Source organism: Panthera tigris, chromosome B1 (assembly GCF_018350195.1).
Source record: "Panthera tigris isolate Pti1 chromosome B1, P.tigris_Pti1_mat1.1, whole genome shotgun sequence".
In the NCBI taxonomy this organism is placed as follows: domain Eukaryota; kingdom Metazoa; phylum Chordata; class Mammalia; order Carnivora; family Felidae; genus Panthera; species Panthera tigris.
Window position 1 is genome coordinate 163,836,938 of NC_056663.1, and position 26,298 is coordinate 163,863,235.

The 26,298-nt window shown below is 43.2% G+C and overlaps 2 protein-coding genes and 1 pseudogene across 5 annotated transcripts in view; 2 read left to right on the top strand and 1 right to left on the bottom strand.

The window, feature by feature from the left end:
• The window catches only part of TEC (tec protein tyrosine kinase), a 124,648-nt gene extending 118,077 nt beyond the window's left edge, over positions 1-6,571 (top strand). For all 3 annotated transcript variants that reach the window (XM_042984578.1, XM_042984577.1, XM_007075904.3), the window contains 4 exons: positions 824-888; positions 4,432-4,550; positions 4,637-4,794; positions 5,950-6,571. In XM_042984578.1, the coding sequence (XP_042840512.1) occupies positions 824-888; positions 4,432-4,550; positions 4,637-4,794; positions 5,950-6,033 (426 nt within the window). In that variant the 3' untranslated portion in view covers positions 6,034-6,571. The remainder of the gene's footprint in view (positions 1-823; positions 889-4,431; positions 4,551-4,636; positions 4,795-5,949) is intronic.
• Positions 6,572-8,956: 2,385 nt separating this feature from the next.
• The window catches only part of TXK (TXK tyrosine kinase), a 61,391-nt gene continuing 44,049 nt past the window's right edge, over positions 8,957-26,298 (top strand). Inside the window, exons 1-2 of one of the 2 annotated variants that reach the window (XM_042984580.1) lie at positions 9,008-9,079; positions 16,491-16,608. In XM_042984580.1, coding sequence (XP_042840514.1) covers positions 16,605-16,608 — 4 coding nt within the window. In that variant the 5' untranslated portion in view covers positions 9,008-9,079; positions 16,491-16,604. Of the gene's footprint in view, positions 9,080-16,490; positions 16,609-26,298 lie in introns of both variants that reach the window. The other variant, XM_042984579.1, reaches the window with a different exon arrangement.
• On the bottom strand, positions 18,239-19,417 carry LOC102951627 (annotated as a pseudogene).

Sequence of the window (26,298 nt, forward strand, 5' to 3'; positions counted from 1 at the left end):
ATTAAATAATCCAGAATTGTTTTTGACCAATTTCATGTATCATACTACAATATACTGGAAACATTATGAATGACAAGGCAAACTATGTTGCACATGGCTGGGTTTTGTTTTGTTTTTTTTTTTGACTGAGAACAGGACAACCAGTCATTGAGCAAAACTATTGGGTAAAAGATTAATTACCTATCAGTTACCTTTGTTGTTTGTCATTAAACTCACCTAGTGAGAACCTAGATTAAGGACTTCGAGAGATGTCATTATCAGGGCACCTGGGTGGCTCAGTCGGTTAGGTGTCTGACTCTTAGTTTCGGCTCAGGTCATGATCTCACAGTTCATGAGATGGAGCCCCACCTCGGGTGCTGACAGTGCAGAGCCTGCTTGGGTTTCTCGCTCTCTGTCCCTCCCCCATTCATGTGCCTCCCCCCATGCATGCTTGCGCTCTCTCAATGTCTCTCTCTCTCTCTCAAAATAAATAAACTTAAAAAAAGAGAGATGTTATCAGTAAGAAAATCTCACAGTTTAATAAAAATAGGAATGGGAGGGGGGGAAGTAGGTTGATCTGGTTAGTCCTCATTTGGGTCTGACAATTGGTGACGTCATGTAATAATGCCCTATTGCACATACGACCTGCTGACCTGTCTTTCTACCCATTTTTTCAAATATATGTTGGAGACAATTCCATGGGGATAAAAACAATTTATAAAGAGACATTTCCACCTTCTGTAAATGTTGACTGGGCTATATTAAGTTTAATATAAACAAAATTTATATTTTTTTACTTTGTAGAACTTTGTAACTATTATACCATTGAAATGTTATTTTCCAGGCTGCCAGAAATTGTCTAGTAAATGAGGCGGGAGTTGTGAAAGTATCGGATTTTGGAATGGCCAGGTAAGGCTGAGTCTATGTGAACGTTTTCTATCAGTTTTGGATTAAATTAATATGAGACGGTGACCTTTGAAGGTACAGAAAGCCTGGCTTTTTCTTTGCAGTTTGACTGTGTCAGCTTCTTTCTCTGAGGCCTATTTAAGAGCTGTTTTTAAACCACATCTTTTGTTCTGTTAGCAAAATCTCTGTAGTACTCATCATTTTCATAGGCAGACTAATTGTTTTTTCTGCTTTTTAGTGTGTTTTGATATAAGGAAATAAAATAAATTAGATTATCTGTATTTTGAAAAATTTCTTTGCTGAATGTATCCATTTTACTGCTACCTTGGGCTTTTTCTCAGGTCAACAAATTGTTGAGAAATTATGACTTCTTCATGCTTTATTATGTGGCTTCAGGTGATAGTCACATTAGCTTGTAGAATTAATAAGCATGGGAATAATCTGCACTGACGAAGGAGAAAGGAAATCTTGTTCACTGTTCTGTGATAAATGAATTCATTAAAAAAGTGTATATTGCAATGTTAATAATTCTCTCCACTAGGTGGTAGTATAGCATGTTAAATATGTTACTTTCATTTTTTCCTTGGTTTGGGTTAGATTTCTAGAATCTTTTGTTTTCACAGAAAATGTATTTAGGGGTAAAATTCTTAGAATACCCAAATCTGTTGTGTTTTTATTCTCATAATTTTTGTAATTTTAATGGTGTGTTAGAAAAGACCTTGAAAACATACTGTTTGTTCTTTTCCTCCTCTCTGTCCATTCACTCATCCGTACATCCATCCGTAAAGAAATTAGGTGCCTACTGTGTACCAGGGTGTTAGGCTGAACCAGAGCAGAGAATAAGGCATATGGGTCCTTGCCCGCATGCAGCTTATATTCAGGAGGAGAGAGAGACATAGACCTGAGACAATCATGAAGAAGGGAAAACACAGTGGTGTGACAGAGCAGGGATCAGCACACCATGGCCTCTGGCCCAGATGTGACCCAACACCTCTTTATTCAGCTTGTGAGCCAACAGTGGTTTTCCAAATTTTAAATGATTGGCAAAACTTAAAAGAAGTTCGTGACACGTGAAAATTATCTGAAATTCAAATGTCAGTGTACGTAAATACTCATGTGTTGTCTGTGGCTGCTTTCACACTACAAAGGCAGAGTTGGATAGTGGTGGCAGAGGCTGTATCACCTGAAAAATCTGAAATATTTATCACGTGACCCATTACAGAAGAAGTTTGCTCATCCCTAAGATAGAGGTCACTTGGGGCTAGTGGGAGGAGTGATGGGGTGGGGCGGGGTCATAGTAGCTGTGGTGCTTTGGAAGACAACCTCTTTGTGTTTTTTTCTTTTTGTTTTTTGTTTTCTTCTCACATTTGTATTTCCATTCTGGTTAACATACAGCACAATATTGGTTTCAGGAACAGAATTCAGTGATTCATCATTTACATACAATACCCAGTGCTCATCACAAGTATCCTCCTTAATCCCCATCACCTATGTAGCCCATCTCCCACCCACCTCCCTCTATCAACCCTGTTTGTTCTCTGTCATTAAGAGTGTCTTATCGTTTGTTTCCCTGTCTCCACCTCCCCCATATGTTCATCTGTTTTGTTTCTTAAGCCGTATGAGTGAGATCATATGGTATGTCTTTTTCTGACTGACTTACTTTGCTTAGCATAATATACTCCAGCTCCATCCACATCATTGCAAATGGCAAGATTTCATTCTTTTTGATGCCCGAGTAATGTTCCATTGTATATATGTACCACGTCTTCTTTATCCATTTATCAGTCAATGGACGCTTGGGCTGTCTCCTTAGTTGGGCTATTGTTGATAATTTTGCTATGCTGGGGTGCACGTACCCCTTTGAATCTGTATTTTTGTATCCTTTAGGTAAATACCTAGTAGTGCAACTGCTGGATCATAGTAGGGTAGTTCTATTTTCAGTTTTTTGAGGAACCTCCACCCTGTTTCCCAGAGCAGCTACACCAGTTTGCATTCCCACCAACAGTGCAAGAGGATTGCCCTTTCTCTGCATCCTCGCCAACACCTGTTGTTTCTTGTGTTGTTGTTTCTTGTGTTGTTAATTTCAGCCATTCTGATGTGAGGTGTGAGGTGGTATCTCAGTGTGGTCTTGATTTGCATTTCCCTGATGAGGAGTGATGTTGAGCATCTTTTCATGTGTCTGTTAGCCATCTGAATGTCTTCTTTGGAAAATGCCTACTCATGTCGCAAGACCTCTTTGAGACCAGGATATTTGAACTGAGACCAAAAAGGCAGAAATAGCCAATTAGGTGGAAATCTGAGGATAAAATATTCCAGGTGGAAGAAACAGCAAATATAAAAGCTTGAAATCTGAGGACAAGCTTGGCCTGCTGAAGGAATCAAAAGAGGGCCAGGGTGGTTAGCCCAGGGCTAGCACAAGGAGCAGGTAGGAAGCCACAGAAGGAACAGGTCATACAGGCCATGTTTAGTTCCTAATGAGAACAGGACTGCTGCCTGCCAGGGCAGTACTTACCCCTGCACTTTATATGCTTTCTATGAAGATTTTCTCTGAGGGGCAGTCCTCCAGTTTCACATGTTTGATTTTCACAGGTTTGGCTTTCAGAAAATGTGTGCTTTCGCATCAGCCCCTCTAAAATCCTCATTAAAACTGAATTCAGACTCCCCTGATTGACAATTTGATCCAGCCCATGGGGGCATTGTTACCATCTCTGTCCATGCAGCAAAGGAATTTTGTGCAATTATGTGAATGTTTTCTCATGGAGCTTTTGGAAATTAACTTGATATGTTCATGTGATACATAAATGCATTCCTTTTGTAAATACATACAGAACACACAACAGAAAGGGCTGAAGTCCCCATATTCACCGCCCCGATCACAGGTCCTCCCCCCAGGTAGCCAGAGTTACCAGTTTGTGTGTGTCTATCCAGAAGAACATAAGTAAGCTTGCATAGCAAAAATTACATAGTATTGTTTTCAGTGTATAATTGTGTGTGTGGGGGGGGGACAGATGTCATGGCATATAAATATATACTCCACCATTTACATATGTCATTTTGCAATTTGCTGTTTTCATTTGCTGTAGGTTTAAATTGCACTCTGTGGAATTGTGGGGGCTAAAAGCACATGCGTCTCCAAATGCTCTGCACCACTTCCTTTAGAGCAGCTCTGCTTTAGATGTTTTACGTGTGGGCCCTTCGGGTTAAATTTTGTTTAAAGAACAAAGTTGCTAACCCCCCCAAAAAAGTTTGCTAACTCTTTTATTGTGTTCTGCCTCTATTATAAAAAACAAACACAACACAGAAACACAAAAGGGCAGGTACTAATGTTACAACGTGCCCATCTCAAGCACATAAATGAAGCTCAGAGGAAGATGGAAATCACCAGGCGTGGCCACTGAGGCAAACATTTAGCTTCAACCGGATGCTTGTTGGACTTCAGTCAACTGTGTTTTTGATTCTAAGAGGAAAGAAAAAAAAAATTGAAGAGCATGTACAAAATGTAGATCATAGCTCAGAGGCATAAACCTATGGCGTGTCTTACTTTAGGTATGTTTTGGATGATCAGTACACAAGTTCTTCTGGTGCAAAATTTCCAGTGAAGTGGTGTCCACCGGAGGTGTTTAATTACAGCCGCTTTAGCAGCAAATCAGACGTCTGGTCATTTGGTAAGAACATGGTCTGTTTTTCCTCGGCTCTGCTCTGAAGAGGAAGTGGGTGCATCCGTGGGTGATCCTTCTCTTTCTTTTTCCAGGTGTTTTAATGTGGGAAATATTCACCGAAGGCAGAATGCCGTTTGAGAAAAACACCAACTATGAAGTGGTAACCATGGTTACTCGTGGCCACCGACTCTATAGGCCGAAGTTGGCATCCAAATACATGTACGAGATGATGCTGAGGTGTTGGCAGGAGGTAACGATTTTTTGTGTGCTTTCTTCCTGAATCCTGAAAACATGTAGGGATCTGGGCTTGGTAGATTAGTAATGTATAGTCTTCACAGCCTAGTGAGTCAGTGCACGTTTTGTATGATTCCAAACTCTAGGTGGAAAGCCAGCCCTCTCAAATCAGGTCTGAGTAATGGGAAGAAGAATGTGAAGACATGGAAGATGAAAATAAGATAATAAATGCAGGCTGCCACCCCACTCCCAAGTAGAAATCCTGTCCCAGTTGCCTGAGTTAGGGACTCAGGGAATAATCCTGGAGAAGTAGCTCTTCTTTCCGCGGACTTCTTGTACTGTTGAACTATTACTCTTTCACGAGAGAGGGTTTCTTTCTCCAAACCTCGACTTCCCCAGATCTCTTTACTCATAGTCTTTGGAAGTGTTCCTTCCCCATGTATTAAAATGTCACCTCATAGAAGAGATTAGGCACTAAAATGACTTTTGAAAGATGATATTAACTCACATATATTGTGTGCTAGGCACGATACCAAGTGTTTTAGATTTAGTTCTCAAAATAACCTTTTGAGGTACAGAGACTTTTACTGTGACCACTTTGTGGATGAGAAGACCAGGGCCCATGAAGTTGACACTTGTCCAAGGCCACTTTGCTACAGAGAGGCGGAGCCTATGCTCGTGGCCACTTACTATGATGCCTCCAAAGAGCACTGATTGGCATGGGAGTGGCCTGGGCAGGAAGGGCTGTTGGGGGTGGGAGAGGACAGCATGAGCAAAGGTAAGGTGGTGGTAATGTGTGGTGTGTGTACCTGAGGATAGAGATTGGTCTGATAGAGTAGAAAGCCCATGTGAGAGTTTTTGTGGGAAATGAAACTGGGTAGCAAGAGGGTGGGAGAGGAGAAGGGTATAGAGGGCACTGCGAATTAGCAGGACTTGATTTTGCAGGCAATAAAGAGCTCTCTTAGCTTCTTGAGTGGGAACACAAAAGCAGTGTAGGAGAAAGGTTTGTCTAGCAATAGTATATGTAGAATAGTGAAGTCCCATTTGGAGATGCCTGCATGTTCTAGTACCAGACGATCAGTATCTTGCAGTTATGTGAGTTTGAGCAGTGAGAAATTAGTTTTGGAATGGATTCTGGAACCCACAGCTTCTCTTTGATTTTTCATTGTAGAAACCGGAGGGAAGGCCTTCCTTTGAAGATTTGCTGCGCACAATAGATGAACTAGTCGAATGTGAAGAAACTTTTGGAAGATAAGTGATGGTGTGATCTGTGACTTCCAGATTCCAAAGCATGAGGAAGAAATGGCACTTTGTGGCTAACTTTTAATTTATTTAGCACTCGAATGTGTAGATTGTTTTACTTATAAAGTGGAAACACCTAAAGCATTTGCTTCTAGACCAGCCTGAGCTCTGGCACTGAACCTTTCAGATTATGGAAATGCTGCCTTAGAGATGGCGATGGAAAGCACTCACTTTTATCCATTCCACAGGTATTTGAGTGCCTACCACGTGCTAGGTACCATGCCCAGACCCCAAGGTTTGCCCTTTTTAGGGGTGTACATGGGGCCATGTTAGCTGGTGCCAGTGAAGGTCAGGATATCTGGGAAGAGATAAGGAATTAGAGCCTTGTTCCAGCAACCCTTCTCTTTCCTTTGATGTCTATGGAAATCTGGGCCTGAGGCATTGTCTGGAATGTGGGTTCTGGAAGAATCGGGAACCCATCTTGGATAAGTACCCTTCTTTTGTTTTGAAAACCTCTGTTTTCAAGACTGCAATTAGTATTACATTAAAAATATTTGTATGCTGTATATATTGTAAATATATAATATATAAAGATATATATTTATAAGAAACATGAGTTGTCTTTTAATTAGCACATTCAATTCTGTAACACATGAGCTTTCCTTTTTAGGACTAGGGACTGTGCCTTGCAGCTGTCAATTTCTTTTCCCCCAGGGATCAAATATTCCTTATTGAAGAGAAAAAAGTCTGGACCCTTCTGCCATTAATATTCCCTCTCCATTTAGGCAGACATGTTTGGGGGTACCTGTCTAATTTAAGCCCCTAACCAGGCCCATGTTTGGGCTGATTGACCCTGCCCATGGTATCTATCACTAAAAGGGGTTAGGTAAAAGTTGAACTAGGGGTAATCAATCACTTTTTATGGCTTAAGAATCTGCCCCAGGACATAGATGCTGTAAGTGGAGGTGCTGGGCTCTGGGGGAGAATGATGAGAATGTGATGTTCACAACAAAGCCTGCCCCCACTGCAAGCAAGACCCAGGAGCAAGTTCAGCTTCTGGCGGAGAAACCAGGAAAAATGGAGAGAATGGTGTATTGAGCCATCTCCCAGATGGTTTTCAGGAGACCTGGTTGGACTTGGATCCCTGGATCAGTGAGATTGTCTCAGTGAGACAGTTATCTCAGTGAGATAGCCTCATGGTAGACCCTGTGATCAAGTTTGTTTGAGTGGGTTTTTGACTGTTAACAATCTCTGACTAAGACACCAGCTGAGGTGGAAACTTCATTTTCGCTCACGAGCCCAGGGAAGAGAAACAGTTTCTTATCAGCAGCAGAGGCCATGTATTGCCCCATACATTTTTCTTGGTTTTATGGGGGTAGAAAGCTGAGAAACACCCAACACACAGGGCCCTTCTTTAAGGCGTTCTGATCACTCTGGGGACTGCCATGGCGTCCCCTGTGCCACAGGTGTTGTGTGAACACAGAACTGTTGCTGGCTGTCTTGAGTAGTGCCTCCCTAAGACCCTGGGGGGCCATCTCTTTTCCTTTGGGTCTGTCCATCCACTGAGAGCTGTCCTTCCGTACCCTCCTTATAATGGAAAAAAAAAAAATGATCTTAAGTGTTGTCACTGTTTGCCACCTTCCTCCTCATCTTCCTGTTTACCTGTACCCCCGTCACAAACACATACGTACCTTTTAACTGAATTGTAGCTCATTCAAGGAGTTGACCATATTTGTTATACTCAGGTTTGAGTATGGTTTTTCTGTCTTTCTCCTTCCTTTCTCCTTCACCTTGACCCCTCCCACCCCTCCCTGTCCCTTCCCACACTTCCCTGTTCACCTGGAGGAGCTATGTTCAAAGTGCTAGATGGTGTTGAAGAAAGTGAGGACAGAGTATAGTCCTTGTGCTCATCGTTACGTATACTGTTGATGTGGAAAACAAGATGGGTAACACCTGACAACATTTGGGAACCTTTTCTTCAACAATCTTCAAAATTTTCACCGGAACTTAAAAGAAGTTTTTGTGGGGCGCCTGGGTGGCTCAGTCGGTTAAGCGTCCGACTTCGGCTCAGGTCATGATCTCGCGGTCTGTGGGTTCGAGCCCAGTGTCGGGCTCTGTGCTGACAGCTCAGAGCCTGGAGCCTGTTTCCGATTCTGTGTCTCCCTCTCTCTCTCTGACCCTCCCCCATTCATGCTCTGTCTCTCTCTGTCTCAAAAATAAATAAACGTTAAAAAAAAAAATTAAAAAAAAAGTTTTTGTATAAAAGCGTAAGTAAAGCAAAAAGTGAAGTAAAAATAGAAGAATCCACCCAGAATGCTTAACGAGATCTTAATCTATAAAGCAGGAAATAGGAAAGGCAATGTGAATATGCTGTGTCTTCATTAGAATCGTTCCTTTTAGTTTTAATTCTTGGTTATATTTTCCAAGGGGATGAAGTAGAATTCCTAAGTGCATTTCTTATTGACATCATTTTTATATTTCTCAGCCATGGCTCAGTCACCTTTTAGGTACCTTATTGAATTGGCTTTCCATCCCCACAAAAAAATGAAGTTTCGTAATATGGGCCTTGAGGTGTCAGTACTGAGTGGGAGGACAGAACATTCTAGACTTTATACTTCGATACCGAGAATCTAATTCTCTTTCTACCACTGTGTCCCTTGTCCTATCTGTGCATCCATCTCCTTCTGTGTCCAGAGAAGGCAGCTTGATTTGATGCTTTTTAAGGTCTCTTTTACAAAAATATTGTTGACTTCTTGAAAATGTTGTTTTCTGGAATCGCCCACACAGTTGGGAATGAGGAACCCGTTGCAGCTACCCTCAGAGATCTGGATGTAGATTATTGAACTTTCGTATATAGGCCATTCGGTTGTCATTCACACACTTTTCTCTGAGGTTTTTAGAACAGGAAAATAGGTGGGGTTAACTTTGCTCGTGAGAAACATCTTGGGTGAGCTATGATTTCAGTTAAAAGATGTGTTTTTGTGACCGAACCACCGCTGAAGAACTGAATGCTGCTTTGTATACTCCCTGCAGAAGTACAACCATGATTCTTTCCACCTGTAAGTACGATGGCTTTGCAGTCATCAGCAGGGCTTGTACTGGGCGTGTTACTTATTCTCGAACTCTGGCAGATGGCATAAAGCTTGTGAAATTTGGAGGATCATGTCCCCAGATGTTGTGATGGGGTTTTGTGCGTTATTTAAATAACCATCGTAGTGATGTAACTTGAGTAAAGGTCACTCATTGAGACTGCAAAGGGAAACCGACTACTGGCCTTAAATCTACATGCATGTATGGAAATTCAGTTTGAAAAGTGGTTTTCTTTTTTCTTTAAGTTTTTTCAATGTTTATTTATTTTTGAGACAGAGTGAGAGACAGAGAGCATGAGCAGGGGAAGGGCAAAGAGTAGAGAGGGAGACGCAGAATCTGAAGCAGGCTCCAGACTCCGAGCTGACAGCACAGCGCCCAAAGCAGGGCTCAAACCCACAAACCATGAGGTCGTGACCTGCGCCGAAGCCAGACGCTTAACTGATTGAGCCACCCAGGCGCTCCTGAAAAGTGTTTGCTTTTAGAGTGATGTGTCGTGTCAAGAACTCAGAGCTGAAGACCAGGAGACCAAGTTGTAGCGTCCGGATTTGCTGCAGCTTTGCTGGGTCACCTTTGGCAACTTCTTAGGTTGGGTCCCTGTCTGTAAAATGGTACCCTCCTTCTGCCCACCTCGCCACAAGATTTCATAAACAGCAGCTAAAAATAACAGGGCCTTCGTGATCTTAATTTTGGGGTTGCTTTGGAAGACTGTTGTGCATTTTGAAAATGCTTATGAATTTAGCTCCACAAGGGCCTTCTCATGCAAATAATTAAAAAGTAAGGAAGGCAAATACTATCTTTGATTTTCATTCGGAATGACTATAGAACCTAGTCTTAACAAAGCTCAGTCCTATCAGAGGAAAGCAATCAAAGAGCAGCTAACGAAGTTTTTACATCTCTGATTCTTAAGTGGCACTGGGAAAAATTGATTGATTGCAGTTTTTACATGTCATCTGTTGCAACCAGATCACCTCACAGGACCCAACCCCCGTGGGGAGAATTTGTAAAAAGTAAACGAGGCTATTCCAGTTGGGCTGACCCCAATATAACTTACCATCTTGATCCACTCCTAGACAAAACGGGGCTTGCTTGTTATCAGAAATTCACATGAACCGGAGCGAAGCAGAAAGAGCTGAGAGGCAACAATTTATGTCCCCGCCTCCCCCAACAGTAGGACAAAGATGAGCAGTGACTTAACCTTTTTATTAAAAGCTATGTGAGCATCTGTTGTTCATTTCTCCTGAGGTCAGAACTAGCGAAAAGGCTATAAATGATAACAGGAAAGATTTAGTGACATATAAAATAAATAATGCTGAGGGTTGAGACAGGATTGGGTGTTGGTGGTGCTATTTTGTGGATCATCCTGGCTGGCCTGGAAGGGCATGGATTTGACGAACGTTCACCGTCTTCCAGCTTCTGGTGACTTGTTTGATGGTAAAAATCGCCTATTTATTTCTGCCACAAACCATGTGTAGATATGGCTCTATGTGCTTCTGGGTAAAACAATAAGCGTTTTCTGTTGATAAGAGGAAGCCAAGAGATGCCTCCAGGTGTGTTACTGCTAATCAAAAAATATGTGTATGTATTTGCGAGGCCAGAGGCATTTGCCAAATATGTTTGTTGTTTTAAGAGCTGTCTTAGAAGTCTGGCCTGATAGGCTGCTGTAGGGCAGGAGGAAATAATTGTAGAAGGTGAGATATTGGTCATACTGAATGGTGGGGAGAGACTGAGTGGGGTATCAGGGCACTGCTGGAGTGCAACTCATTTGGTGAAATGTAACTGAGTATTGCTAAGGTTTCTACCCACAAGCAGTGGCTCCGAGGACAGACCCAGCCTAGTAAAGTCACTTAGAGGACAAAGCCCAGGGAGAAGAGCCAAGGAGGGGTTTGAAAAAGTCAACTCTTCCCTTCCCCTCCACCTCACTTTAACCTAATTTCTCTGCCTTTCTTTTCTTCCCAACTTGGACAGTAGAAGGGAAAAATATAATGACGTATATGAGTGATTCTTAAGTCTTAGTGGGCCTGAAGTATGCACGGGATACGGTTAAAATGTAGATTTCCAGACTTACCTCCATAGTTGGATCTGGGGGTGAGTTAAGGACACTTGATCACATTGCCTTTCTGGGGCTTCTATTTTTTTTTTTTTTTTTAATTTAAAAACCAGTTTATTTATTTTGAGAGGGAGAGAGAGAGAAAAAGTGTGAGTGGGGGAAGGGCAGAGAGAGGGAGAGAGAGAATCCCAAGCAGGTTCTATGCCGTCAACACAGAGCCCGACGCAGGGCTCCATCCCATGACCATGAGATCATGACGTGAGCCAAAACCAAGAGTAGGATGCTTAACCGACTGAGCCACCCAGGCGTAGGGCCTCTATTTTTAAAGCCCTCTCTCAAACCTTGTATTCGATTTCCACACCAAACCCTATCAAGTTAATATCTTCTATCAGTACTGTTATTATTAATATAAAGATAAAGTGGGTAGCTGCATAGCCACCTCTCAGATGGCCCCCAATGGCCTCCACCTCCTGGCATTTACACCCCTGTGCAATCTCTCTCCTTGAGTCTGAATTGGACCCAGTAACTCACTTCTCATGAGCAGAATATGATAAAAGCAGTAGTGTTATCTCTGAGATTAGGTTGTAAAAAGACTGGGGCTTCTGACTTAGGGCGCTCGGGTTCTTTGTCTCTTGGATTACCGGCTGCGATGCCGTGAGCATTCTCAGGTGGCCAATGGAGAATCCCTATCATGAGGCACTAACGCACCAAGGCCTGCCGACAGCCGTGGAAGTGAACATGGAAGCGGATCAACGCAACCTGACGACACTTTCATGAGCTTCGCGAACTTGTTGACCTCTAGCTGCAGGCACCCAGCTGAGCTGTGCCTGGACTCCCGCCCCACAGAAGCTGTGAGACTCTGTCACAATAATGATGACTGCAACCGCCATTTGTAGCGCTGCCCGGGAGGCTTGTTGTTCCTCAGCGAAGCCCACCTGGCCGGCACCACCTGTGCACTTCCTGCCCACCGAGGGTCAGTGGACGCGGCTTCCAGCACACCGTCAGCCCTGCCAGCAGGTCTTGTGGCCACACACTTCGCGTCACAAGCTGGCTCAATGTCTTGGGTGTGATCTTTGTGAGCTCGTCATGAATTTTGAGGTCACAGACCTCAGTCTTCTCGGAAACACTGCTCTGAGACCTGGCGGCAGAGAGGAATGGTGTGCAAGGTGACTGCCCTGTCCAACTCACCAAAGCTCATTACTGGGAAGAAATCAGCATTTCTGCGTAGAGCAAACAATGGCTTCAGGAATGTCTGGTGCCTGGGGGTGCGCCCTGGCCAGGGCTGTGATGGGCAGTCTTCAGGGAGCCTGTGTTCCCTCACAGCATCCTTTACTCCCCGGATACCATCTCCCCTGGTGCCCAGTACCCCATCCAGCTACTCAGGCTTCTAGAACCTCTTCACCCCTTCCCCACAGCTGGCATCCCTTCAGGCTCCAGCCAGGCCAAGCGCCATTTTTGTCCTCCACCAAATTTATCAGTTTCCTGTCACATGAGCTAGATACCTGTAAGTATCTATTAGTTAGATATCTGTTAGGGGCCAACGCATCCCCTAAAGTTGTTATTTCACTTAGTTTAAGGTAAGACCAAGATGATGTCAAAAAACCAGTTTGGGATTTATCACGGTTGTTTACTTCTTTTGTCAATCCATTCAAAAAGACCGACCTCTCTGGTGGCTACCATTTCTTAGATGCATGGACATTTTACCATCAAGAGGAAACACACACTGGAGTGTTCTCGTAGCATTCCTCTCAGAAGGAGTGTCTTTTTAATATCAAAAGAAGGCATATACACAAAACGATAAGTTAACACCTCAAATATATAAAGAGCATAAACTCAGAATAAAGGATAGCTTTCTAAATTGAATACACATTTCTGTGAAAAATCAGTGCGTTACTTCTTCCCTCCCTCTCTGCCTCCCTTCCTCATTCGGGTCTGTCCGTCCTTCCCTCTTTCCCTCTGTACCCCCTTCCTTCTCCTTCTCTTACCCTCACTGGTGAGAGCCTTTTCTGATGCCCGATCAGAGGTCGAATTTCATGCTAAAGAAAAGCTAGCTATGTGTCGCACCTCCCAGATAACATCCGTTAAGTCAGTTACAACGTGCCTGTCTTCAAAAGGCCCTTAAGAAATAGATCTAGTGGCAGGAATTTATGATAGTCATGAGGGTATTTGGCTTTTCTGGGAATTTCTGGAAAAAATTAGGCATATCTTGTAGTGAGTGCAGAGACTCACTAATCAATCCATCACCCAAGTTTTCAGGGTTTGCCTCCACACCCTTCAGCTGCACATACAGCTGGCACCAGAATTCCTTGCCTTAAAACCACAACCTGGAATGGGTGAGTTGGGAGATCAGCCTGGTCTTTGGTTCAAGGCATGTTTTCAAGTACACGTCAGCAGCCCTCTGCCAGTTATTATGACCAAATTCAGAAGGAATGAATTTCACCTGAGGCTCTGATTCAAAATGAAACACTGATATCAGAAATGCCAGGGGATGATTGCGAGGTTATGCTGATGTAAACCTCAAAACAGGAGAAAAGGAGGGAAGGGCACCAGTTTTGCTTCCCAGACAGCTGGGGCCACCGCTTTTCACCTGACAAGTGTTTGTGTGCAGGAAGGTGGCCTCAGAGGTGCTCCGAGAAGTGGTGCTTCTTACATTCACTCCCTTCCAGTGCCCCCTGGGGAAACCTGTTCCCCCGCAGCCCTGCTGTGGCCACCCACATGCGTCTGGGGGCTCCAGGCGCCTTGCGCGGGTGACAGAAAGGGGAGAAGGCGTTCCCAGGGAAGAACATGAACACCAAATAAAAATGAGAGGTTCAACCTTCCCCCTGAGAGACGTGCCATGGCTAAAGGTCACGGAGATTACGCTGGGATACGGTGCCTTTTTCCTGATTTGCTGGTGCCTGATATATAATTAAAGATACTTGCTGGGGAATAAGAAGCAGGTGAAAAGATCAGCCTGGGAGAGGAAGCTCCTTCCTGAGATAATCCTCAACCCTGCCAGCAGGCAAATAGTCATGGCCCATCTCTGGGGCATTTTAAGTCTCTCTGGCAAAGGCCTTTGACATGCACGAGCTTCTGCCTAAGCTGGGAATTTTCCAAAGGCACGGGAGAACTTTCTCTCTGCAGGTTAATCAGAGAATATATAGTTTCTATAATCACAGAATGCAAGTGGGAGCAACTCACCATCTGTTCACCCGCTGGAAGACCTGTAATGCTGTAAACTGAAAATGACCACAAATCTCATCATCATTGATATCTGCTTTGGAGGGAATCAGTATTTCAATCCATAAATAAAGATGCCTGGTGTCTGGGGAAGTCACGCCAAACAAGGGAACACCAGCGGACTGCTGCTCGGCGATCACAATTTGTTTTTCATTTGCGCAACAATTATTTCTCGGGCAGTGGCGCCAGGCAGAAGGGATGGAACCCTAAACAAGCCGGAAACGGGCCTGCCTGCCTGTGGCTTCTCTTCAGGGGAGAAGAAAAACTTTATTACACTTGAGGCAGTGGTGGCATAGGTCGTACCTTTTTTTGAAGGTAATTGTCTTTGCTATTGACTCAGGGAAAATAAGTATCTTTGAAAATACTTCCTCCTAAATCCCAGTCTGCGGGAGACATCAAAGGTAACCCAGGGGGTATTGTCGGGTTTATAATCCACTCTGCTGGCATGTAGTCCTTCAAGTGAGTAGCAGAAGGCCTTTTCCTAGTGTCCAGATATCTTTCCCGCCTGCTAACTGATACCGGAATTCCTCTGGAAAAGGTAATTGAATTTAAGGTATTATGATAGGTACTTTTATGGGTCAACTTGGCTGGGTCATGTTGCCCAGATGTTTGGTTAAATATTATTCTGGATATTTCTGTGAAGGTGTTTGGGGGATGAGGATTTAAATCAAGATTTAAATCGGTGGCCTTTGGGGTACCTGGATGGCTCAGTCGGTTAAGCCACCAACTGTGTCCTACTGAGTCTGACTTTGGCTCAGGTCGTGATCTCGCAGTTCGTGAGTTCAAGTCCCATGTCAGGCTCTGTGTTGACAGCCCAGAGCACGGAACCTGCTTTGGAGATTCTGTGTCTCCCTCTCCCTCTGCCCCTCCCCTGCTCATGCTCTCTCTCTCTCTCTCTTAAAAGGAAATAAATGTTTTTTTAAAAAAATTTAAACACAATAAATCAGTGATCTTTGAGTAAAACAGATTACTGTCCACAATGCAGGTGAGCTTTATCTAATCAGTTGAAGTCCATTCTGCCAGCAGACTGCCTTTGGACTTGAACACAGCTCTTCTCTGAGTTTCCAGCCTGCCAGCCCACCCCATTAGATTTTGGACATGCCAGTCCCCACAGTCATGTGAACCAATTCCTTAAAAATTAATCTGTCTGTTCACCTTAATAGAGGCGGAATGCTTACAAATAAGGAAATGCCTTTGAAAGAAGCATTGAAAAAAAAAAAAGGGGGGGGGGCGTGCCTGGGTGGCTCAGTTGGTTAAGTGTCTGACTTCAGCTCAGGTCATGATCCCATGAACCCCACGTCGGGCTCTGTGCTGACAGCTCGGAGCCTGGAGACTGCTTTGGATTCTGTATCTCCCTCTCCCTCTGCCCCTCCCTCGCTCACACTCTCTCTCAAAAATAAATAAACATTAAAAAAAAAAGCACTGCAGTACTACATGTTTACTATTATATCCGTTTATTACATCATTTATACCAAAAATAAGTTTCAGAGCCTCTCCTGAGAGCTGTCTTGATAATAGGGAGAGAACCCCTTAGAGCCCGGAATGGAGGGAACATTTGCCTTTGAGTCAGGAGTAGAGAATGGGCTCAGGACAAGGGACTTGGGGGACTGAAGATCAGGTTTGCTTGCTTGGCTTTATTCCCCTGTTTTGTCTTCAGAGGGAGAATCACATCTGCTTACGTCTGTTTACCTTAGACATAGTCTGTGAGTACCTAGAAAATACTTGCTGAGTTAGTTCTAGGGAACTGGGTGAGGGAGAAAGTTGGGAATAGAAATGAGTAACTGTTTTATGTTCTCGGTGCTTCACTTCTGCTATCGTATTTAATCTCATCCATAACGATAGTCTTGTTTTGCTCCTGGACTCTGAGCCAAACTCTCTAGGCTCAAATGCTGACTCAGTGGCTTTTTAATTCTGTGGCTTTGGACAAATGACTGAACCTCTCTGTTAGTGTTTTTACTCTGTAAAATGGGGTACTAACAGGACCTATTTCAATGTTTAGGGAGTAAGTTAGTATAGTAAGATGTTAGTAGAGTGTCTGTTACCAGTAAGGGCTGTGTCAGTAGGAGGGGGAACTGCCTTTCCTAGAAGATAGGTTTCATTTCTGTATTTTCCAGATAAGGCTGCTGAATGTCCAGAATCTCATTGTTGCCACAAGAAAACGGAGCCGTGGTTCGACTGCAGGCTGGTCTGACACTAAAACCTTCCCAACCCCCATATGCCGTCCTAATATGGGTAAAGCATTTGAACACCAGAGAGATTTTAACTATTTCATTTAGCATCTCATGCATTTACGCTTGATTTTGGACACGTGACTTCTTTTTTTTTAATGCATCTGGAACAGAAGGTTAGATTTACGACCTACAAATACTAGCCGAAGGTCCGGAAGCTATTTTCTTCAACTTTGCTGTTCTACTTATTCAAAAGGTTGTGGTCAACCTAGCTTTCTGTGCAGCCAACATTGAGGTGTGAGATATCACGCAGTAGAACAAATTACAGAAAAGTAGAGCCCAGGTGTATTGTGAGGGTGTAGGTATGGGTGAGGCCCATTTATTGAGTTCTCGCTGTGTGCCAGGCACCGACACTGGGTGCTCTGAAGAAGACAACAAGGTGCAAAACACAGTCCCTGAAATTGAAGAGTTTACAACATAGCGCAGTGGTTCTCAAAATCAAGTGATTTTGTGTCTCCCGGTGGCGGGCGGGTGGGTGAGGAGGGATATCTGACAATGCCTGGAAGGTTTTTGGTTTTCCTGACCCAGAAGGGGAGATGTATGTGAAGGGGTGAGGGGTTTCTGCTGACCCCTAGTGCACAGACGTGCGGCTAAAAATGTCCTACAATGCACAGGACAGTGCCCCCATCCCCCCAAGAATCACCCAATCTAAAATGTCAGTTGTGGTATGACAGAGAAACCCTTTGAGAGATGGAGCCTACACAAAGGTTGTCGTGCACACGGCCATCTAACATGGTGCCCAGTTACGAGCCATGAGCGGGACAGATCCCTTGTGCTCTGGGAGCTCGGAGGACCACCGGATGGGGGTGGATTGCAGTGGAAGTCCTTCTCAGGCTGGAGGCAGAAATGTTCAGGATGTTTGTGACATCAGAGCAAGTGGAGGAAGCCGGTGTAATACGAGTGGTGAACCTGGAGAGTTGGCATGGAGTTGGCCAAGTTATGGAAGGCAATGAACAGAGGGAGGGGATAATCTTGATGCCATCTGTGGCTGAGAGCCTTTTTAGGAGCTGAGGATGGAGAGCAGTTGGCTGAGATGGACTTTTAGGGAAATGAACTTTGAGGATGGACTGAAGGAGAGAACAGAGGCAGGGACGTGGGCCAGTTCATTGGATCACTGAGCGAACACGGTCCCCAGAGGTTGAGAGCAGAGACTCTGGAGTCGCTCTGCCCGCGTTCCAATCCTGGCTCTCAACTTAAAGGCCCTCTGACTCCCAGCAGGGAGGACCCCCTCTGTGGTTCAGATTCTTCAGCTGTGAAGTGGCACCTACTTCATAGGGTGGTTGTGAGGAATACGGGAGTTATTGTAGGCATATAGGTGTGGGCTGATGAGGGCTTGGACTATATTGGTAGCAAGGGAAATAAGCAGTAAAAAGCTAAACAATTTGAACAGATTAATGGCAGATTGGATACAAAGGATAGGGTTCAGGAAGAATCCAAGATGTCTGTGGTGGAATCATACACAGACAAGGAAAAATTAGAGAGGGGAACCGATAGGATAGTTTTCTTTCTTTCTTTCTTTCTTTCTTTCTTTCTTTCTTTCTTTCTTTCTTTCTTTCTTTCTTTCTTTCTTTCTTTCTTTCTTATTAATACAGTATTTATTTGTCTTCCTTCTGTCAAACCCTGAGCCAACCACTTTCCTCAGGCTGCCTGGGGAGGTATGGGAAAAAGAACATACAGGACAGGCGAGACATGGGAGAAAGACCCGTGGGACGTCGAGACGGTTCTGTCACCTGGTGAAGAGGATGAGAAAGGCTGCCATCAGGCAAAAGAGCCCCATGGCCTCCAAGAGGGCAAAGGCCAGAATGGCACAGGCGAAGAGCTGTTGCTTCGTTGGCCTAGCCAATGTTGAGGCTCCCAGACACAGTCCCAATTCCAGCCCCAGGGCCAGCCACCCCTACCATGGCAGTCCCAGCCCCACAGTGACCTTGGCTGCTGCGTCGGTGTCCCTTGAAATGGCACCGGTTTGGAAGCTGCAGCTAAAAATAAGCGAGGTCAGGGGACATGGGGCTGCCCAGCTGCTGAGGCTCTCATCTGTCCATGTCTCCGGTGGTTTTAGTGCCACTGCAGACCGTGATCTGCTCAACAGCTGAGCGGTGCTCCTGACTAGGAAGGGGGTGGAGATGAGCTTTGCACAGACATAAATTTTCAGGGGGTGAGGGCCTGTGGCAGAAGATCTGCACCCAGTGCCGAGAAGACAGGTTGGGGCTCGTGAGGAAGACAAAAATTCTGGTTAGGCAAAAGGGAAGTCAGCGGCTGAATCAGAGAAATAAAAAGCCTTTTGCAACTCTCACTAAAAATCAGGTACATGTAAAAAGTTGTCAGTCCGAGAATAGGCACTTAACTAGCTAACCACAGGCCTACCTGATTTTCTGGGGGTTTCCTTTTTTTAATCTATAAATTCTAGTTTTGATGTGTTTCCAGCATTTGGAAAAATATAGAGAATAATATAACATGCTAGTGATCATTCAAGGAGTAAAGAGACCATTATAGACACTTCTTGGCCTCGACAATATTAAACGGTTTTAGTTTATATTAAAACATGAGGCCAGGGGCGCCTGGGTGGCTCAGTAGGTTAAGCGTCCGACTTCGGTTCAGGTCATGATCTCGCGGTCCGTGAGTTCGAGCCCTGCGTTGGGCTCTGTGCTGACAGCTCAGAGCCTGGAGCCCGTTTCAGATTCTGTGTCTCCCTCTCTCTCTGACCCTCCCCCGTTCATGCTCTGTCTGTCTCAAAAATAAATAAACGTTAAAATAAAAATTAAAAAAACAAACAAACATGAGGCCATAGATGGTCATTGCTCACCTTGCTGGACCATCTTACGAAGGCTTGTAGACTAAGTACAGAGTTTGCTCTGGCCTGTGACCAAATTGTTCTCATCTTCGGTATTTAATAAGACCTCCTACTACATAGACACTCAAGGTCTTATCTTCCTTTATTTCAAGGACTTTCATAATCTATTCCTACGTCACCACTCTCATTGTTCACTGTTTCCTATTGTACCTGCTTATTCTGTTCTCAAATACAGCTTTTGTTTTCCCATTAGGACTGAATAAAGACAGGTGGGTGTTCTGGAAAGGTTATAATTTGATGCTCCTTCAAACTAATTTATTCATGTACCATCCACTCAACAAATATTTACTGAGTGGATATTATATGTCAACAACGGTTCTAGCCTCTTGAGATATAACTGAACAGAAAAGACAAAGATCCCTGTTTACATTCGAGTAGAGGAGACAGACATTAAAAAATAATAATAAAATCAGTCAATCACATAGTATGTTAGAAGGTGAGACATGCCAAAAAAAAAAAAGAAAGAAAGAAAGAAAAGAAAAGAAAAAAATAAAGTGAGAAATACCCAAGTCAGTCTTGTCTTTTTTGATATTAACCATTCTGACAGGTGTGATATGATATGTCATTGTAGTTTTGATTTGCATTTCCATGGTGATTAGTGATGCTGAGCAACTTTCCACATACTCAATATCAAAGTTTTTTCTTTGGAAAAAAGCCTATCCATGTCCTCTGCCAATTTTTAAATTGGATTATGTGGGGGGTTTTTTTGATATTGAGTATGTGAATTCTTAATATATTTTGGATATTAACCCCTTATCCAATATATTATTAACAAATAATCTTCTCTCAAAAGGTAGATCACCTTTTCATTTTGTTAATGGTTTCCTTTGCTGTGAAAAAACTTTTTAGTTTGATACAGTTCCAGTGATCTACTTTTTTTTCTTTTTTTGGTCATTTCCTTAGACCATATGACCCAGTAATTCCACTTCTGGGTACTTACCTGATAGAAAACAAAACCACTGATTTGAAAGGATATATGCACCCCTATGTTTACTGCAGCATTATTTACAATAGCCAATATATGGACGCAACCTAAGTGTCCATTGATAGGTGACTGGATAAAGAAGATGTGGTGTGTGTGTGTGTGTGTGTATTATATATATATATATTATGTATATATATATATATATACATAATATATATATATACAAAATGGAATATTGCTCAGCCATGAGAAAGAATGAAATCTTTGTGTTCACAATAACATGGGTGACCTAGAAGGTGGACCTAAGTGATATAAGTCAGACAGAAAAGACAAATACCATATGATTTCACTTACAGGTAGAATCTAAAAAACAAATGAACAAACAAAAACAGAAACAGACTCATAAATACAGAGAACAAAATACTAGTTGCCAGAAGGGAGGGAGATGGGGGGGGGATGGGCAAAGCAGGTGAACGGGATTAAGAGGTATAAACTTCCAGTTATAAAAGAAATAAGTCACAGGGATAAAAAGTACACCATAGGGAATATAGTCAATAATATTGTACTACCTTTGTATGGTGACGGATGGTAACTACACTTATTGTGGTGAACATTACATAATGTGTGTCATTGTTGAATCACTACATTGTATACCCGAAATAATATAATATTTTATGTCAACTATACTTCAATTTTAAAATTATTTGAAAAAAGAATGTTGACACCTGGAGGGGAGAGTGAAACACAAGCATAGAAGCTACGGAGAGAGCAGGCCTGGTGCGCTTCAGAAACAGTGAGGAGGGCAATGTGGCTGGGTGACATGTGTAAAAGCATATTGGACAGAAGTGAGAGGCAATAAGGAGGCCAGATCTTGGAGGGTTTTATAGGCTAGTGTGAGAAATTTGGCTATCACTGTTGGTGAAATGGGGAGCCATTGTGGGGTTTGGAGACAAGGAGCAAAATGATCCAACTCAGGTTTTATTTTATTTATTAAAAATGTTTTTGGGGCGCCTGGGTGGCTCAGTCGGACAAGCGTCCAACTTCAGCTCAGGTCATGATCTCACGGTTTGTGAGTTCGAGCCCCGTGTCATGCTCTGTGCTGACAGCTCAGAGCCTGGAGCCTGCTTCAGATTCTGTGTCTCCCTCTCTCTCTGCCCCTCCCCTGCTCATGCTCTGTCTATCTCTGTCTCTCAAAAATGAATAAACATTAAAAAAATTTTTTTAAAATTTTTTAATGTTTACTTATTTTTGAGAGAGAGGGAGAGACAGCATGCAAGTGGGGAAGGGGCAAAGAAAGAGGGAGACACAGAATCTGAAGCAGGCTCCAGGCTCTGGGCTGTCAACACAGAGCCTGATGTGGGGCTCAAACTCACAAACCGTGAGATCATGACTTGAGTTGAAGTTGGATGCTTAACTGACTGAGCCACCCAAGTGCCCCCAACTCAGGTTTTAAATTAATTACTCTGGCTGCTATGCTGAGAAGAAACTATAGGGAGTTTTGGGTAGAGGCAGGAAGAAGTCAGAAGGCTGTTGATATAATCTAGATGAATGATGGTGGCTTAGTCCATGGTAGTAACAGAAGGGTGGGGGAAAGCAGTAAGATTCTGTGTGTGTGTGTGTGTGTGTGTGTGTGTGTGTGTGTCTGAGTGAGTTTTTAACCATCGTGAAATATACATAAGATAAAATTTACGAGTTTAACTGTAAGTGTACAGTCCAGTGGCATTAAGTGCATTTGAATTATCGTACAACCATCCCTCCCCACTGTCCATCTCCAGCACATTTTCATCATCCCAAACTGAAACTCTTGGATACATGTTTAAGGCAGAGTCAGAATGCTTTCTGACAAATTGGACTGGGATGTGAGAGAAAGAGAAGAATCAAAGACAACTCCAAGATCATTGACCTGAGCAACTGGAAAAATGGAATTGCTATTGACGAGATGGAGAGAATGAGTGTAGCAAGTCTGGGGAGGAAGGAAGAGAAGGAAGTCAGATTTCCTCATGTGAATTGGAAGTGTCCACTAGGCATCCAAATGGAGAATTTGAGAATGCATTTGGGTATGCAAGTCTGGAATTCTCACTGGAACTGGGTGGAGGTATACATTTGGATGTCATCAGCAGATAGATGGTTTTTAAGACACAGAAAGGAATGAGACAATCAATCAAATGATTGGATGAGACTGAGAAAAGAAGAGATCAAACGCTTTGGGGTAGGCTATCCTTGGCCCCAGTCTAAGAGGTTGGAGAGGGAGAGAAGAAAACCGTGAAATAGAGAAGAAAGAAAAGCCAGAGAAGAGTATTGAATGCTGTGGAGAGGCCAAGTAAGAGGATATAGAATTAACCATGGGATACAGGGGTGTGCACCTGTGTCCCATGACCCTAACAAGAGAAGGTTTGGGGAGGTGGTGGGGACAAAAGATTGGTTGGAATGGTTAAGAGAAAATGAGAGAAGAATTGAAAGCAATAAGTAAAGACTACTCATGTCTAGATTATACTGTAAATGGGGAGCAAAGCTGGTCAAGGAAAGAAGATCAAGGGTAATTTCTTTTGTTTTTAATGGGGAAAATAATGGTATATTTGTATGCTAATGGCAGTGATCCAGTGGGGAGGGGAAACAGGTGATGCAGGTGAGGGAAGGAGCATTTTAAAAATTTTGAAAACGAATACCTCTAAGTGGGACCACAGTTTTTGCCACTTTCTAAACCATACTCTGACCTATTCACTCATTTGTATAAGCTACATTTGACTTTTCATCTCTTGGCCTAGATAGATATAGACCTACATGGGGCTCTAAAACAACACTGGAATCAATTGGCAAGGATGTAAATTAGACCTAGTCCTGCCAGCAGACAGACAGATAGCCCCCACGTGCTAAAGTACCTTCTTTCTCAGGAGTGTTTTTGGCCATTTGTTCATGCAGACACTGCCAGGAAATTGACAGTCAGAAGCAGTTGAAATGCAAAATCCTATTAATACACAATATAATGCAGATTTGGGGGACTCACTAATTTATTTTATTGTAGTGTCTAGAAGTGAACGTTGGAATGGTCCTTGGAAAATGGATGGTTTCTGGGTGCAGGCAAAGGAAGAGAGAAAGTTATTAAGTTGGGAGTGAGTGATAAAATAGCAGTGGGAGCAAAGGTGAGTTTTTGCCTGGGCTTGGACTGGAACTATGTCACCATGGTGAAATGAAATGGTTACCACTGGACCACAAAGTGTCAGGAGCCCAAAGACTGAGTAATGGTAATGTCCAAATCAGAGAAAGGCAAACAACTAATGCATGAATCTAGGTTTGGAAGGTCAAATTCTGTGAAAGGAAAGGGACTAATATATACCTATTACTGTACTGAATATCCTTATTCTTATCCACCTTATTACCCTGGAAGGATGATCTCTAGGGATTAAATATGGTGGCCAGCTTTTATGATGGCTCAGGGAGCCCAACTTCTTGGTATTCATTCTTCACCTTGCACTTTATCCTGGAAACATATTCTGTAGAGGTTGGATCAATATGCTTCCAAGCCCCAGTTTCTGGTTGGATTACACTAATGGAAGGAAGTTGTGGTGAGGTTGCTTTGAGCTGGATATGTCCCTCAACAGCAGATCATTGCCCCAGTCAAAGAGGTCTCTGTTGTACTTAAATCTCTCTCACTTTTCCTGGTCCTTTTGCACCTAGGGTTGGTGACAGTTCCAGTACTGTTGGACCCAGTTTCCTGTACATCCTTTATAGTTCCCTTACTCCCATCCACACCTTTGTAATTAGTAACTGTGAATGAACACTTCTAAAATTATTCTAATTTAAATATGTCATGTTTCATATTGGAAACCTGACTAATACAGTAATAGATATGAGAAGGGGCTCCAGGAAAGAGTCAAAATTGGATCTGAGATTTATTTGGCCATATATTTAGAGGTCCAAGGATAGCCTTATAGCTGGGGGAAATAAGTCAATTATCAGTTACTTGAATTATCATTGGCAGTAGCCTGGAATGCAGTGCAAAATGCTAGCTATATGGAGCTTCTGTAAAGTCTCAGGATGAAAATCAGCAATCCCCCAGGGGTTTGGAGCAATGCCTTGACACTGTGCTGATTTTTAATTTGAAAATAGCTGCTGACTAGGGGCGCCTGGGTGGCTCAGTCGATTAAGCTTCTGACTTCAGCTCTGGTCATGATCTCGTGGTCTGTGGGTTCAAGCCCCATGTCGGGCTCTGTGCTGACAGCTCAAAGCCTGGAGCCTGCTTCAGATTCTGTGTCTCCCTCTTTCTCTGCACCTCCCCCCTTGCACTCTGTCTCTCTTTCTCTCAAAAATAAATAAACATAAAATTTTTTTTTAAAAAAGAAAGAAAATAGCTGCTGGCTTGCTCCTGATGAAGACTGAACAGTCAACCATGGATCATGAGATATTTAGGTGATTCAAACTGCCTATCATGAGCTTAGTGTCATCTGATTCATTGAACCATAAAGTTAGGCATGAATAGCCTCACATTCCATCATAATATGGAAGTGATATATTTGCAAGTCGGCCCCAGTAGATCCAGAAGGCTCAAGATAGCTTCATGAGCAGATGACTTATATTTACATAGTACCTGTTCTTTCTGCTTCTCCTTCAATCACATGAGAGGCCCCTAGAGGAGGTAGTCATCAAGACTTACTTCTAGATAGATCTGCATCCTAAGCATATATGAAAGGGGAAATAAACAGCTGTTGTGCTATAGCCACGTTCAGAGGACTCCTGAAAGATAGTGCTGAAATACAATCCTCCCAGCACTTCAAAAAGTACATCCATTTGTTTACTTCATTAGGAAGAGATAGTATGAGACACTGATCTGCAATAACTAATGGGCAATGGCAGAAAACTAGTCAGGAACATGGAAAGAACAAGGTCAGGAGATTTGTGACAAGATCTGGGGGAGAGGATTATGGCTGACACTCTTGGAATGAGGACAGAATGGAAAGATAAAATCAGAGGTCCAGAAAATGATCCATGTCTAACATACTCTGCTGCCTTTTGTCAGTTTTGTTTGCGTTTGCTCAGTGGTGCTCTGCATACTCTTAAGCGTCATGTCCCATGATTCAGAAGCAGCTGGCTTATGGGACAGAGGAATGGCCTACTAAAGGGCCAGTTACTCTGACATCTGGAAGATAACATCTTACAATGTTGGAGTGGTATCCTATAGGGTGCAATAAATGTCTTAAATCACAACAAATGTGTAGCCAGAATGCATGAGTCAGGGAAGTAAGGAGGGGGGTATGAGTGGCCCTTTTCGCCATTTCACCTAATAACCCACTGGAATATTGTTCTCTTTATCTGTGATCTTGAGTTGGTGGGTTTGGAGATTTCAGTGCCCAAGAGAAGCATCTCTTTCTTAGGGAACCCTGAAAGTTGAGACTGCCCTCTGGCACTTTGGGATTCCTCGTGTCACGGAATTGATAGGCACAGAAAGGGGTCAATGTAGCTGAGATGAATATCCTGACTACCAGGAAGAAATTGGGTTGGTGCTTCACAGAGAAGACAAAGAGGACTTCAAAACTCAAGGAATTTACTAGTGTCATTTCCCAATATTCATAGTATTCCTGGTCATTGGAGAATTATAACAGCCCATAAAGACAAGACCAACTAAGGACCCAAGTCCCACAGGAATGAACATTTGGGTTATTCCATCAGATAAAGTACCTATTTCAGCCAAAGTGTTGACTGAGGCAAAGGGAAACATGGAATGGATGGTGATAGGGGGTATCTACGATCAACTTAGGACAGCACAACCATAGATGTGGGAATTGTAGCAGCTGTGTTTTATGTTTTATGTTCTTGTCTCCTTATTTTGTTCCCTACCTCACTTAAAGAGTCCTAATGGTTGAGGCACCTGGGTAGCTCAGTTGGTTAAGTGTCCAACTTTAGCTCAGGTCATGATCTCATGGTTT